At 41.2% G+C, this 16,315-nt stretch overlaps 2 protein-coding genes across 5 annotated transcripts in view; both read left to right on the top strand.

The window, feature by feature from the left end:
- Positions 1-9,050, top strand: part of LOC143329422 (solute carrier family 12 member 7-like) — a 31,333-nt gene extending 22,283 nt beyond the window's left edge. For 2 of the 3 annotated variants that reach the window (XM_076745290.1, XM_076745291.1), the window contains 10 exons: positions 1,027-1,131; positions 1,333-1,501; positions 2,050-2,245; positions 2,496-2,665; positions 3,338-3,469; positions 3,620-3,727; positions 5,187-5,356; positions 5,705-5,719; positions 5,963-6,096; positions 7,258-9,050. In XM_076745290.1, the coding sequence (XP_076601405.1) occupies positions 1,027-1,131; positions 1,333-1,501; positions 2,050-2,245; positions 2,496-2,665; positions 3,338-3,469; positions 3,620-3,727; positions 5,187-5,356; positions 5,705-5,719; positions 5,963-6,096; positions 7,258-7,349 (1,291 nt within the window). In that variant the 3' untranslated portion in view covers positions 7,350-9,050. Of the gene's footprint in view, positions 1-1,026; positions 1,132-1,332; positions 1,502-2,049; positions 2,246-2,495; positions 2,666-3,337; positions 3,470-3,619; positions 3,728-3,965; positions 4,086-5,186; positions 5,357-5,704; positions 5,720-5,962; positions 6,097-7,257 lie in introns of all 3 variants that reach the window. The other variant, XM_076745292.1, reaches the window with a different exon arrangement.
- A 4,643-nt stretch (positions 9,051-13,693) lies between these two features.
- col15a1b (collagen, type XV, alpha 1b) overlaps positions 13,694-16,315 on the top strand; it is a 49,218-nt gene continuing 46,596 nt past the window's right edge. For both annotated transcript variants that reach the window (XM_076745425.1, XM_076745424.1), the window contains exons 1-2: positions 13,694-13,816; positions 14,123-14,187. In XM_076745425.1, coding sequence (XP_076601540.1) covers positions 13,806-13,816; positions 14,123-14,187 — 76 coding nt within the window. In that variant the 5' untranslated portion in view covers positions 13,694-13,805. The remainder of the gene's footprint in view (positions 13,817-14,122; positions 14,188-16,315) is intronic.

The raw sequence follows: 16,315 nt of genomic DNA, 5'->3' as shown, positions 1-16,315 counted from the left end.
TGGATCAAATCAAAACTGCTTTAAACTCTCTATTGCTGGCAGTATCCAAACAAAACCAGCCACTGTTTGTCTGCATTGTGACAATGCAGCAAAGTTTTGTTTGTGAACTTCACTGAAGCATCGCTCCTCCCTTAATTTATAGATATCCACAGCCTGCACAAACTGACTCAGCACAAGCCTTTTGGGTTTTCTTTAGTGTCACAGGAGAAAACCGTGACACTGACATTGATTTATCTCACTGTCATCACTGCACCACTAAATCAGTTGCTTTGGAATGGCAACAAACAAGTTAGTCAACCTATTTGCAATGACAAAGTCTCTATTTGCCACTCCCTGGAGGTCAGGTGTATGTGGTTTGGATCAGATCATCTCATTAACCACTCACTAAATTTTCTTACAATTGGGTCCAGGGAAAAACATGTAGCAAACCCAAAATGCAGACTAAACAAAAAGCAGGGCGGATGCAATTCAAATAATTTATTACAAAATAAGGCAACCAAGGACTAACAGGTAGGTGAAGCTGGTGAGAGTCAAAACCAAAGCAAAAGAAAAAACACTGAAAAAGGGAAGAGAGTCCATATATCAAAAAACAAAAGGGGAGCAAGAACACACAGATCTAACAAGCAGGTAATCCAGGAAATACTCTTAGAAACTGACAAGAACCATGAACAACACATACAAAGAGGAACACGCTGACTTATATAGACCAGGGAGGAGAACTAGTTACACAGGTGAAATGAATCAGATAATCACAAGGGAGGAAAAACACAGGGAGTAAAGTACAATATGACACATGAGGTCAAACTTCAAAATAAAACAGGAAATAGCACAACTAAACAGCCCACATTATGACACATGCATGCTTTGTGTGCTTGGAGATGTGGATGTGATAGCAAACATCTCTGTCAAGACAGCAGAGGAAGCTTAACTCATTGCTGAGACTGTGAAAAACATTCAAATGTCTGTTCTATTCTTAAACATTTGGAAAAGAAGTGAAACTTTCCTGTTTGGACCGAATGGTTGCAGGGCAGTGAAGGAGTGGGGAGACGGGATCAGAGGTCTGTCCTTAAATGCAGCACGCTATGCTCTCATCCGACTGGAGGAAGCACCACTACACACCAAAAACTGGAGGTGAGCGTGCATGTCTGCTGGGATTTGCTTGAATCGAAATGAAGCACAAAACATGAAGCACTATTTGTATATATGTTCTTTAATATCCACTCATACAGTCAACTTAATATGTGTGGTTTGGATTTATATCAAAAAGGTTCATTGTTACTGCTTATTTTGCACTCACTTTGCTATGTCATTATTATTCTTCTCTCTCTTCAGGCCTCAGCTGTTGGTCATGTGTAAGCTGGACTCAGACCTGGCGGTGAAGCACCCTCGTCTCCTGTCCTTCACTACGCAGCTCAAAGCAGGAAAGGGGCTGACCATCGTCTGTTCAGTGCTGGAGGGAACCTACATGACCCGGGGGAATGATGTCAAGACTGGAGAGCAGGTTTGTGTTAGGGACAGTTTTGTTAAACAGTTGTATTGAATTACATTAGATTTAATGTATCTAGTAAAGTGGCGTTGAGTGTATGTTTAGCCATTTATGTATGCATTTTAAAGTGATGTGATCCTGGCAGTAAAGCACATGTGCATGTTGAGAACTATAAACCAAATTAAAATGAATAAAGTTTGGTGTGTGCTGCAAGATTCACTTACCAATAGTTTTTTTATTTGAACTTGAATACGAACAGTTCAACAGCACAACTGTAGAAATTGTTCTTTAAAATTACATTTTAAATATCAAGCTATCTTAATATTATAATATACTATTGTTTAGAGCTGCATTAATAGATTTGATCAACTGAGGGCAGCAGAACAAGCTGATAACCACTAATTTCACGTGTAGATATTCATACAAGTTAAAAGGAGAACAGAGGCTGCCAACATGTCATGGAAGCAGTGAATGACAGCCCCTCAGTGTACTGTGCACATCGTGTGAAACAGCTCCTGTGCTTTACCGTCCCACCTTTTCTTAACTCCACTGGGTCTGTGCAGAACTTGAAAGCAGCCATGGTTGCCGAGCGGATGAAGGGTTTCTCCCATGTGGTGGTGTCGTCCAACCTGCGAGATGGTTTCTCCCTGCTCGTCCAGTCAGCGGGACTGGGAGGAATGAAACACAACGCTGTCCTGATGGCCTGGCCGGCAGGTTGGAAACAAGCGCGGGATTTATCCGCAAGGAGGAACTTCATAGGTAAACTACACAGGAGCGCCCTGAAGAAAATCAAAGGCAGACATCTTACTCACAATTTTACTGGTATGATTGAAAACAAGAGTTTTGAAGAGACAAAGGAGTTTTATCAAATAAAGGAAACGTTCATCTCTGAAAGAGAAACAAGACTGGGGGACAGCAGAGGGAGACAGTGTGTGGCTGTACCCCACAGGCCTGACTTAAAAACATTTAACATGCCTCGTCATTACTGTCTCTTTCTCTCTCTCTGCAGAAACAATTAAAGAGACGACAGCAGCTCATCAGGCTCTACTGGTTGCTAAGAACATCGACCATTTCCCCAGTAACCAGGAGCGCCTGAAGGAGGGAAGCATTGATGTGTGGTGGATCGTACATGATGGGGGACTGCTCATGCTGCTGCCCTTTTTACTGAGCCAACACAAGGTGTGTGTGTGTGTGTGTGTGTGTGTGTGTGTGTGTGTGTGTGTGTGTGTGTGTGTGTGTGTGTCTTGTCTAAATTGTCTTTCCCTTTTAATTTTAAGATGACTTTATTTGACTTTATTTATTAATTTATCATTTTGTGAACTGAATTTAAAGTACTGTGACTGTTATATAGATTCAATATCAATGATTAAACACACTCTTGAAAGCCTAATAATCAACAGCACAGTACATAAAATACATATAGTCAAGTTACTGTATGCATTAGTAAGACTTGACACAACTGATTTTAGGATTATTTGAAGGAACTGTGGTTAGGCCAAGCTTCTTTTTCAAATCAATGATATTTGCATTTTAAATGAATAAAACTAAGTTGAAGTCAAAATTCCTCCTTACCCTCCTTCTTCTTTGCCCTAACATTTTCTCAGCTGTTTTTCTGTTTTCTCTTTAACACGTTAATAGTGATTTATTTCACCAGCCTGTCAACTTAAGCACAACTTCAAGAGCTGTTGTTATGTCTTATTCCTCAAAGCATCTTCTGTTTGTCCCATGAAATAAGACAATGGACAATTTACCAAATGCGGCCAGATGTCACGCAAAATAATAAAACGCTGCGATGGCTGAATGCTCACATGACCCTCCTAGCTGAGACTGACACAGTCCCTGTCTCTGTAGGTATGGAGGAAGTGTAAAATGCGAATCTTCACGGTGGCCCAGATGGACGACAACTCCATCCAGATGAAGAAAGACCTCCAGGTGTTTCTCTACCATCTACGCCTGGATGCAGAGGTGGAGGTGGTGGAGATGGTGAGACTGTTTGCAATTCAGTCACTCTAATTCATTTTTGCACCTCACGATGGCTGGCTGCTCTAAATGAGAACATTCGCTACAGAAAACCCATCAAAGCGCTATATTTTGCATCATCTGAAAGTGCAAATGTTCTATATGTCCCTCTAGCATGACAGTGACATCTCAGCCTTCACCTATGAGAAGACGCTGATGATGGAGCAGAGGTCTCAGATGCTCAAACAGATGCAGCTGTCCCGCACCGAGAGGGAGAGAGAGGTACCATGACACTCACACTGTGACATGTCCACTGTAATAAATCAGGTAATACCCAAGTAGTGCTTACATTTGCTACAGCAAACTATCCAGCACAGTAAAAATATTACTACAGCTGTAATACACTTATGGAGCTAACTTCCACCCAAAGAGAAAGGCGTAACTCCTCCTGGTCTCTTCTGCTGTTGTGACCTTTGAACTCTCCCCCCGACCTGGCTTTGTGATTGGACAACGGGCACAGATTCAGAGCATCACAGATGTATCGCGTGGCTCCATAAAGCGGAAGAAATCATTGGCTGCTTCCCTCAACACCCCGTGCATACCAGAGGAAGAGGTAGCCACGGCAACCAAACAGCTCACAGTAGCCAATCATGATGCCATCCATCCCTCCATCTCTCATGCCATCCTTTCTACCTGTCATCACAATCCATTCGTAACAACTGCAGCTCTGGAGAGGCTGAGCGGGCACAGACAGGGACCAACAGCTGCCACTAGAGGAGGACAAATCCATCACCGAGTGCCTTCAAACGTGCACCACACCTCCAGTAGAGGAGGTTTTTTTCAATCAACCTGCTGCTGTGGGATTACTAACATCACACGCAACTCCCTCAGAGATTCTAACACTCACACCTGCAACAGTGTTCTCAGTTAAAAATCTAGTTATGGATTGTTCATGGCAGAGCGGAAACTAAAAATGGATACAACTGTTGTGGATCATATTTAGAGTTCAGAGCAAGAAAGTTTTGTTTTGGGTCCAGTGAATGACATACTCAAGTATGGTTTGGATGTGTATTTCAACAACATTTGGTTTACATTTCTGTGATTTTTAAGTCTAGACAGTATCATGCTTTAACTACAAAGTGAGAAGAAGTATCCAGGTGCCCCCATGAAGCTCGTTAGCTTTTGTTTTCATTGTTACAAAGGCAGTTCAAAGTGAGCGACGTGGTGCATTGTTAAACTTCTTAGAGGCTATGATGCAATATGGAGCGCTCGTGACTGCGGGCCTGCACATACAGCTGTGTTGTTAGATCAAGAGGAAGAGGATGAGGGAGAAGTGATTAAATAGGGCACAATCACTTTCTGTTGGAAGTATAAGCAAAGCTTCTGCCAGCTCACATCCAAACACAGCATGCGTGTTTCTGTGTTTTTTTTTCCTGCATGTACGGCCATCACCAAAAACCTGTCGATCATCTCACTGCCATAGAAATAACTACACCTACAGAATTTGTCTTCATATCCTCTTCTCTCTTCATATTTTCATAACTTTAACGCGATGGTGTGTTTGCAGTGACATCCACTTTGTGTTACTTACTACTGAAAGGACATCCAGAATCAGAATAATAAATTGAATTTGACTGAAAATCCTATGTTCTGATGATGGAAATGAGAAAAGAACAAGGATGTAACATGGCTGCAGACTGCAACCACCAAACTGTCTTGTTGTCACCCGTCCTTTGTTCAGGCCCAGCTGATCCACGACCGTAACACGGCGTCTCATTCTACAATGAACGACAAAGCTGCAGGGGCCACACCAGACCGTGTCCACATGACCTGGACCAAAGACAAACTGATCCACGAGAGGAGCAGACACAGAGAAAATATGGGAGTCAAAGACATGTTTAATATGAAGCCGTAAGTACATCCATGAGTAGTTTTTTTATGTATTGTACTTCAATCATTATTTTGATTTTCTGTGTTGTATGTATTCACATACACTGCTGTTGTACTGCACTTCGCTACAGATTAATGATAGATTTGTAGTTGTAAATCAAAAGATAAAGCTAAAAATTGCTCCATTTTCCTCCCTTGAGGTGCATCCAGTAATTTTGTTATTGGCTTGTGTGTTTGTAATGTACAGTGATTTATTAATACTGTTCTTCTGCATCTAGATAATCAAAAAAAAAAATGACTGAGACTATAAAATCATCTAAGGGGCTGATCTTTAATGTTGACATCTTGTTTTTTGCTCCCTTCTTCTAGTGAGTGGGAGAATCTGTAAGTCATCTTTCACTTTTTGCTTGCATGTGTATAAACTGTGTACATCTCACAATGTGTTGGCATGCTTGTGTGAAAGTGCATCACAGGTTCGGTTTGCATGAGCACCATTGTGCATGGTGAGAAACATACAGCTTGCATGTGTCTGTGTTCTCTCCACTCACTCGCGCTGTGCTCGGTGTACATTGATTATTCTGTGGCCGGATAGCCGATGTTCTTAATAATGTCTGCGGTTTAATGTAGCAACCAGTCCAACGTGCGCAGGATGCACACGGCTGTGAAGCTGAACGAGGTGGTGGTCAAGAAATCCCAGAATTCACAGCTGGTCTTGCTCAACATGCCAGGCCCGCCGAAGAATAAGAAAGGGGAAGAGAACTGTATCCTTTTTCAGTCATGCTGTCATGCAGTCATTTAGTCAGTCAGTCAAAGACATGTTGACACATTTTAAGAGATATGTTTATTCACCTCGAGAGCTCACACATGGCTCATTTATTGGGAACTGAGACAACTTTGAATTTTGTCTTTCTACAGTTTGGTTTTTGTATTGGATGCTCTAAAAAGACAAAAAGTGTTAGATAGTCAGCTTTAAAGGTGATATTAGGCAGATATTATCATGGCTTTTTTCCCCCATTTCCAGTCTTTATTGCTATGCTAAGCTAACTGAGTAGCAATAAGGGGTCACAAGGGAGACCTCTCTGCTGTAGCTTTGTCTTCCTGTTTCCAGTTTTAATGCTAAGCTAAACTAACATGCCGCTAGCTGTAGCTTCATATTAAATATACATGAGAGTAGTATTGATTTTCTCATCTAACTCTTGGCAAAAGAAGTAAAACATGCCTTTTGACACTGAAATTACTTTTTCATCTGTTGTTTGACAAATACCACACTGAAAATACTCCAGTTAAAATGCTGTTCCTCCTTCCTAAGTGCTATCAGTAAAGGTATTGTAAGAATCAGAAGTACAAGTATTCAATGCAGAAAAATTGCCCCTGTGAGCGTTTATCATGGTGGTAGCTTCATTACACAGTTAAAAACACACACATGATGGACTTTTGTACTATAGGCCGCTCCCAGTACATTTGGACTCATTATGTTTAAAGGTGACTGCTTTTAAATCAGCGAATAAATAAATGATTTAGCATTCACAGATAAATAGCACTAAGACCTTAATGTTTGGAAGTTAAAATCCACAATAATATGACCAAACTGTTAACTAGCGACATAAAATGGCTTGGACTCATGACCTCTGTGTATCTAAACTGATGGCTTCAGTCGAGGTGGAGCTAGTTTGAACTACTTTGTGTGTAAATGTGAATTTTGAAAGGTAACATGCAACTAGCTGTTAAATAAATATACTGTGGTAAAAAAAGTCAAATGCAAGTTTAAAGTAATATCACATTCGTACCTAAAAGGAGTACTTGAGTAAATTTTTCACACCCAGAAATGGAGGTTTTCAGAAGTGCTCCTCAGAATAGATGTATGTGAAAATGCCAGCATGTGTTGCTCTAATGTGTGTCCTTAACCAGAGTGTGTCTCTCAGATATGGAGTTCCTGGAGGTCCTGATGGACGGTCTCGACCGTGTCCTGTTGGTTCGTGGAGGGGGTCGGGAGGTCATTACCATCTACTCCTAGCATCAAGCGCTTCATAATTGCTTGGGAGGGTACTGGAAAGAAACACTGTTGGACAGTAGGACCCCAGAGGACAGGGGTCAACAGAGGAAGGTCATGACTTTGAGATGGGACATGGACAAAGATGTGGGACAGAGGAAGTGCAGTGCACCTCCTCCCACACGTAGGTTTTTGAGGACCATGGCTGCTGGGAAGGACGGGGGAGTCTACCTGCAGCACAGGCTGCAGGCGTCATCTAGGGCACAAAGATGCTCTCCACACCCTCTCCTCCTGGAACTCCACCACATCTATACGAACTGTGTGATGGACTGTGGAGATGTTCTTTCCTCAGATAAACTGTGTTTTCTGAAAGAGTTGCCATTTCAATTGAACATGTTTTATTGCTTCAGCAGGGACTTGATGGAGGAAAGAACACTAACTACAGATTGTTGTCATTTTTTAGCATTTCAGTGATTGTAGTAGCTGGCAACTAGCTCATTGATTTCAAGGTGGAATGCTAACATAACTGATAGTGTCTTTATTTATTTCAGGGCCACGGATGAAACTTTCCATTGATATATGACAGACACTGACTTTGGGATCACGGGATGAGTTGAACATGTTTTTAGCCAGTCTTTTTAATAGAATTTCATGTTTGCCTCATAGCCAAAGCCAAAGTCCCTTTCTTTACTATCAGGACAATATCAGGGCAAATGTGGCAGCAGTGATTGCGATTGATAGCACTGCTTACCCACTGTTTTTTGTTGTCACAGATAATAATAGTGTGCCAAGTGATCAAAGAGGAAGAGATAGTGAATGCAACAGAGGAACTTTGGTGATTTTAGCATTTTAGTGAACTTTAGTTGAGTCAGTGATTTTTGTGTTTGAGCAAAATGTTACGCTCCATGTGTGAGCTCAGTTTTTCACCAGCCAGTGCACATTGATGAGGAAAACAGAAAACATGGAGCCTGTGTAGTAGTATTTTCATTTAATGTGTGTTTTTAAGCACAGACTTTATCTAGAATGTGTCATGTGTTCGTTCAGGAAAAACCACACAACCATATTAAATAGATCAAAAAGAAAGGTAAGTCTGGAAGTCATAGTCTGTAAAATACAAGAGTACCCATGTCGCGTTGTTCCTTATGTTTCCCGTCTCCCTGTCGAGGGACTAATCAGGAAGGAATTGAAGAAATTGGCCAGAGAAGCGCTGATGCCCTATACTTGAACACGGTAGCCTGCTGTCTTTAATTACATCCCATGGTAGGTGATATGCTGACACAGTGATGACTGATGATGCATCCCACCCCAAAGGCTTCCAATTGTTGCTGATCAGTCACGCCTCAAAAGCCCAGAAGTACTTTTTCTTCTAGGCTTCGGCAGGAAAATAATCACAGTCACTGTTAACATCAGGATAAGACTGTCTTTGTGATCAAAGATAGGCAGAATTAAAAGATCATTTTGGTTCATTTTAGTGATTTCAATGTATTCCCAGATCTCAGCAATTACTTGAGTGAGTGTTATCATGGAGAAATGATGTCCATAACAATGAAAATAAGATCCCAGCTGTAATATACCGGTATTTTCCTGAGACTGCTGTTGAAAACACAGCTGTCTTCTGTGTCAATATCTTCTATTCAGCCACCACTATCTACTCTCCAAGAACTATTCTCCAAATATTTGGTGCTTGCTTGAAAATTGGTCGTTTTAATACATTTGAAAATGTTATCAACGTTGTGTTTTGTTGAGCCCCTCAGCCTCTTCAATGAAACCCATGCTTTGTTTCTGGGTACTGTGAACATCAGGATGTGCCTGTCTTGATTTGGGTTGAGGAATACTTTCAATTACTATGTTAAATAGCAATGCACTCAAGCCTTGATGCTAGCCCAGGAAGTACAATTTAGCCTATACTTGGACAGTTTAATTCAAAAGTAGAGGCTGTAAAACCCCACTGCTAAAATGGAAGCTGGTATTTAACTGCTGTTACTTATTCACCTATTTTCACTGGATACCAGGAGATTCTGCCATCAATTATTCAGCAAAATATCAGCATTAACAATAAATCTTAACATCATTAAATCAGGATTTGGATAGTGAAGACATGTGAATGTGTCATGTGATGTATGGACAGGTTAATCCAAGTCCTTGAAAGTTTGGTTAGTTTGACTTTATAATTGAGAGATGCACAGCTGCTTTTTACTGAGAGCTTCCAGCATACAGTATGTTCATCTCTATCAGAGCTTTAGGGGCCATTTATGTTTGTAAATTATGAGCTGGCCCACAGTGAGAAGTGTTTGTTGAGGCTTGGATGGAAACTCCCATAACATGACGTGAAGCATGCATCTATTGACACGCACAGACAAAAGACAGGAAGGGTCAGAGCAGGATGTCTGCATCAAAGGAAATGAAGCCGAATGACAGACGTAGAGCACATTTCTTTGACTGCTCTTCGGTAACTGAAACTTTTTATTTATTTATGCAAGAGTCTCATTAAAAATCATTGATTTTGCACCCAGAGGGTGATATATTCTCGTCCAATGGAACCCGTTCCTGTCTGACCCAGATGAGATCTGAGCTGGACTGTTGTCATCTTACATAACTGGCCCCGGGCTCACGTTCCAAAAATCAATTTAATCCTAAAATCATCATTGTCTCTTGGTTCGCAAAAGAACAAAGACAATCTTGGAGCTGCTGCAGGAAGCTTTGAGGGGAACTTGGCCTTGGATAAATGGCTTCCTGTTTGTCCCACAGAGTGGTTAGCTGGGTCAGCACACACAGAACAACAACAACAATCACGGTCTGATGCTCCGATCGCTGTCTGAGCTACAACTCTGCTGCATTCTGTGCTCGTCTGTAATCCTTACTCTTTAAAGAACAGGCTGTCTTTTGCTAACATTCAGGACAGTTAACCTAATTTGATACTTTATTGTTTCCCCAATGGGAATCTTGTCTTGTGGCCAGGGTCCACATAAAAAAACGACCACAAGTGTCACTGTATAAAAAAAAAAAAATTCATAGAGCTCATAAAAAGGCTTACTTTCTGCAAACGTTGGAGGTTTTACAAGATTTGTGCCATTTTCAGCTTCTTGCCTCAGTTGTGCAATTAAAGTTTCATAGAAGACCAAAATGCAGTAGTTACCCTGCATGAGAGATGTTCTGTACTGGCTCATATGTACATTATGAGCGGCACAAACAGCTACACATACTGTGTATATCATGTGGTATGTGTGAATTATTATGTGCACACTCACTGAACTGCTCCACGCCAGTGTACATGTCAACCAGCAACAGTGAACACAACACCAAGGCTCAAAGGGTGCATGCCAAAGCTTCTGGTCCTTTCTGCATACTCTGCACACGATGCACAGATCTCAGATATACACCAGCGGATCACTCGCATGTCCTGTTATCATTGACTTGTGGGTCAAAACTCACATGTGCGTGGCAGTTCTGACATTTGCGCAGTATTACTATTCAGACACTGACTGAATATTCCTCTCTTGTCTCAGCCTCATCTGTACTTTGTGTTTAACAAACGTTAGCATGCTAACACACTAAACTAAGATTGGGTACATGGTAAGCCTTATACCTGCCATACATGAGCCTGTGAGAATTGTAATTAGCATTTAGCTCAAAGGACTCAGCCTCACTGAGCTGCTAACATGGCTGTATGTCTATATTGTACAGTGAATAAATGAAGAAAACAAATGTTTAAAGACTAAAGTTTATCCTGGGAAATGTCTTTTTTTCACATTGTCAGGTCTTTTGTATAATCATATGGATTTCCTCTTTCTTATATAATCTACAGTATATTGGTAAACGACATCATTTTCTGCGTGTTCATACTTTAATATGAATGACCGAAATGAATGCAGTGTTTGTTTGGTCCATTTATCATTAGTCCCCTGTTCTTCCCTCTTAGGCTCTCCTAACAAACAGCATGCTTATCACTGAGGCTGACCACGGCCATCATCTTCCCACAGCTTCCACTGACCTTCCAGCAACATCTGAACCTTTGGCTAAATAGCGTTTTCTTCTTTTTTTGGAGAAGTAGCTAATCTGAGCGCTGAATCTGTGAGAAGCGCTAAAGAAAACACAAGTGGGATGAAGACGGAGAGGGACAGAGGGGGGAAGGAGAGGAAAGGGAGGGCACCTTTCTTTCTTTCCCAGCCATTATCATTCCTGGATCTGCTAATAATGGGGTGTTAACATCACAACATGGATAATTTGACTGAGTCTCCCTCTGACCTTGTTGACCCCTGATCCAGCACTAACTGGACCGGTTGTGTCAGTGGCTGCTGTGAAATTGAAATTATTTCTTCTATACTTGAGGTCCACTTGGAACTTCTCCCACTTCGACCTACTGAACTTATTCCAAAACTGCTGCACGTCGTGCTAATATAATGGCTGCATGCGGTATCTGATATTAAGTAGCTGAATTTAAGCAGCTTCACGAACAAAGGGGCCTTTTCTTAGACCATCTTGTTAGAAATGATGTTAAACTCATTTTGCCTGAGGCCACACAGACTAATCTGATGATCGCTATCTGCTGTCTGCCTTCAGTTGTGTCCTGCTCGCTGGTGAGCACAGATCAGCCTGCAGAAACCAAAATGTAGGATTAAATGATTACTGAACTGCAGGTGGTCCCTTGCTGCAGGTCCAGTCTTTTGGTCTTACATAAAATTCAAATTTTATACATGGAGACTGGCTGTTTTACTTTTTTTTTTTTTTCTTTCAAGAAACTCCTCAAAGATGATCAAACTTCCTCTTCCCATTTATTGTTTCCTTTTTGGTAAAAGACTAAATACCAGACAGCCTAATGGGTGTTTTTGCATTGTAAAACTTCACAGAGTTTGTGATCAGCATGGTCGGCGTGGCAGTATCAGGGTGTGACTGTAATGGGCGGAAAATATTTTCTTGCCTGCCTGATTAAAGTGCTGAAAACTGAGAAACCAGACAACAATTGCTGATGCAGAAATGACAAGTCTGAGTCAAATGACCTTTTTTGGAGCAAACGGTCTTTGTGGAACACATGAATGATGGCTTTTGAAAAGATGAATTCCTTTTTCGTTTTGGAAACCAAACATTTACCAGGCAGCCAAAGGCAACCCCTTGCTGTTCACAGGGGCGCTGTGTGTTGGTGTTTCACTCGCAGCAGCCAGGGAGTCCATTTCCATCTAATGTGAAAGCAACACTTTGGCAAACAGTGATTTCTCAGCTAAGAGGTAGTGCAGTGATTTGTGGGGTGTTGTCACCCCTCCATCCAACATCATTCTAGTGCCTTTGATAGATGCTAGAGATGAACATTGCAGTGATTTTATCATGAAGGTAAAACAGGATGCTGTTTTGTCCAGTATTCATTTTATTAGTTTTACTGTAATGGGCAGCACCTGGAAGTCGCTCGCCATCCTCCTGGATCCACATTCTTCATCTATGTCTACAATCGTCATCTGATTTGTCACATTTAATTTAGTCTACTGTGTACACAGGATGTATTGCGTGTCTGTCTGTCCTAGAACAGGGGCTTTTTAGGGGAGTTTCTCCTTGTCCAAATGAAGGATAGAGTTCATCATGTCCTGTACCGACTGTAAAGACCCTTCACACAAATTTGGCAAATTTCATTCATTAACACGTTTTTTTTTAAATTCCTTAACTTTTCAGTTTATTTATTCTTAGTCTCGTATCAGCTGCATGTATAATAAACTAAAATGGCACTGATAGAACTGGAAAGGCATTGATAAACTGTATTTAAGATTCACAGACAGATAGACTGAATTGAAATGTACATGGATGTGATATATACTTCAGTGAGATAACACATTAGGCAGACATGGGTGTAACAAAATATACACAAAACCAGTAAAACATAACAAACAGAAGTTACAATTTCAACTGAGTTAGTTTTGTTACTGTGAGAGTTAAGTATAGAAAATGTGTTTTTTATTCGTTTGTGTTTCTCTATTAAAGTATGTTCCGCATGTGTTCATACATGTGTAAGTGTGACCTGAAGAATGTCCACATATAATAATAATAGTAATATTTAAAAGAAGAAAATGTGGTAAAAAAAAAAAAAAGAAAGAAAGAAAGAAAGAAAGAAAAAGAGAGAGAAAGAAAATAGATAAACACATAAATGTTCATAAATTATCATTTTGAAAGGAACTTGACTCAAGCAGCAGGTTAGGAGAGAGGGTCCGGTAAGTGAGTAAGGGGGAGGTTTTTTTTTCCTCCAAAGGAGTCAAATTTCCCAACTCGTGGGTCTGAGAGTCACTCAGCTCAGAACTGAGAGAGGCTTTGTACTGAGAGAGCGAGAGAGAGAGAGAGAGAGAGAGAGAGAGAGAGAGAGAGAGAGAGAGCGAGCAGCATTGTGACTTCAGGTCTGCACAGTGAGGCAGAGGGACCACAGAGAGTTTGCTGGAATTTCATCACACACATGCACTTGGAGTTCAACTTCAAACCTGGATCTTTATTCATTTACTTGCTGAAATGTTTCAAGGGTAAGGCTATGAAACAGACCGTCACCTCAACATTTTCTGCACGTGAAGAAAGCAGAGTGGATTCTAATCCACTTTACCTGACGCCTCATAGCTTCACTTCAGTCACCTCAGAGTAGACCTGTGATGTAGCAACATGTGGCAGCTTTTTCATGCGCAAACAGTTCTACACTTTAACGCATTTCACTCAAAATATAAGCTATTTTCTATTAATGTCATGACATTTATACATTTTTTTTTAACGCTTTGAAGTATACTTAAAACTTCACCAAAGGCAGCTTCCATAATGTGAATGATGCATCTCCTCAGGTGGTCTCTTGCCCTGCATCTCGCCCTGCTGTGCTGGCTGGCTGCTGCCCTGCAGGTTATAGAAGGTAAGACTCTTTCCCTACGCTGCAAATGTAAAGGAATATACAGCTGGGACGGATCCCAGTTTAGAATAGGAGTGTTAAAATAGATGCTTAATGAAAGAAGTGAAATGGAGCTGTTCCTCATGTTGATGATATCGCCTTATTGATCTTTGAATCCCACTAGAAAATTTTATGACCATGAAAGGCAATTCAGTCCATCATATGATATATTCTAAAGAGATTTATTTGATTGTATTTGATGATACCGTACATTGATGACTGGCCGTGTATCATCTTTAGGGTCAGTAAAGTTCTAATGTGGTTTTGTCAAATTAAGAATATTCATCATCTTGTGGCAGTTCACACCGTTCTGCATTTCATGTTAAAGGCTTCATCGTTGACCAGACTGAGACTAATCATGCAGATGTTACAGTTCTACATGTGATTCCTTCGGCAACGCACACAGCACAGCACAGTCACAGCTATGCTTGATCAATGGAGAACGGCTTGAATATGAGGAGATTTCAGGGTGTACATTCATTCAGAAAACATACAGAAGATAACAGCATCAAATTAACATCACAATATATCATCAATTCATCATGTGTGTCACTGACAATGACCAACACTGGTGTTTCTTCCAAGGGCAGGGACATTTCATACTCCATTATTTTCAAGATGTCTTTAAAAGTTCTCATTTTCAAAATAAGTCAGCTTACAAGATTAAAAAGTAAAAAGTGAGCTCAGGCTTGTGAAGCTAATGTGAGTTTAATTCGCCACCGAGCTACAGTTGATAAACTCTACCAGCAACACTTCAGCTGACAAACTCACCAGCTAGAAATAAGAATCCGGCCTTTGTTTGCCTCTTCCTTGTTAGTTATAAAGGTTTAGTTCCTTTCACGCTGATTTCCAAAATCTTAGTAGTTATCAAGGTTGTGCTGACTTCTTTATCTTGATCTTCTAAAAAAAGAGAGACACTGGGAATAGTGGTCATATTTTGAGAAAAACAACATGCTGCATGTAGCAGGACACTGAGGACCCTTTTCACTCAGTGAAGTGACTTGAATTGCATGCATGGAGGCAGATAATTTGGACAAACTCAATTTATGTCACCAGTCATCTTGACTTGGTTTGTGAATGGCTGAAGAGCTGCTCAGGTTGGGGCGTGATAACTGGTCAGACTGACCCAAAGGATGCAGTCAAATACAACCTGCTGAAGGACTCAGGTAAAATGTTGTCCATCAATTAACAGTCTTTGATGACAATGGCTACACTGAAGTGTCATCAGTCATCCACTCCTCCCTCACAGACCCCTTACGAGACCCATAATGTGGGTCAGTCCCCCTTTCCATTTCCATTTTCACACCTCTGTCTGCTGCTGTTTTCATTTAGTTACCTCCTGCTGTGAAGCTCCTCTTATACAGCTCTGTAGGAGACAGGGAGTTTGTTTGTTTGGCAACAGACCGGGCTTCCTCTGCCTTCTTTATCCTGTTTGTGTGTGTGCGTGTGTGTACAATGAGGTAGCTGGAAGTGGCAAACGCTGCACCAGGGTGAGAAATGAAGTGTTTAGTTTGTATGGTAATGGCGTGAGGGGTTTCATCTGCGCTGCACTTGCCGTTTGTGTGATAGAGAAAACCAGAGAGGACGGTGCAGGCTGGGTTACACTGAGCTTTGAAGTGGGATGTTGAGAACACACTTGGCCCTGTATGGGTTTAATGTCAGCATGTGTAGGTATGGGAGTGGGGGATTTTTGACAATGGATGAGGAAAATCGTTTTCTATTTCTACATTTACAGAAAGTCAGAAAGAACTGATCCAGTGTTTCTGTAGGATGCTGCACATGTTCAAGTTATTTATTATTCACACGCCAAACACTGCTCTTCACATTGTGGACTGCCACAGGCTCGATGGTTACAGAGACTGCCCTGTGACCAGGAAATCATATGTTCAAATCCCGAAAGCAGCCTGCAACACCAGAGTGTTCCAACTGCAGCCTTGAGCAAATCACTGGAGCTCCAAACTGCTGAAGTGGAACTATGATTCTGCAGCACTCAGTGCCAGTGCAGGTAGTAGTGTGTCCTATATGTAACAACATCAAATGCTGGGGCAGGTATATGCTTGAAGCCAACTAGTTTGTATAATGCAGAGTTCGA

Source organism: Chaetodon auriga, chromosome 12 (genome assembly GCF_051107435.1).
Source record: "Chaetodon auriga isolate fChaAug3 chromosome 12, fChaAug3.hap1, whole genome shotgun sequence".
Lineage (NCBI taxonomy): Eukaryota > Metazoa > Chordata > Actinopteri > Chaetodontiformes > Chaetodontidae > Chaetodon > Chaetodon auriga.
Note: the sequence above shows the minus strand (reverse complement) of the source record. Positions and strands in the feature narration are given on the sequence as shown.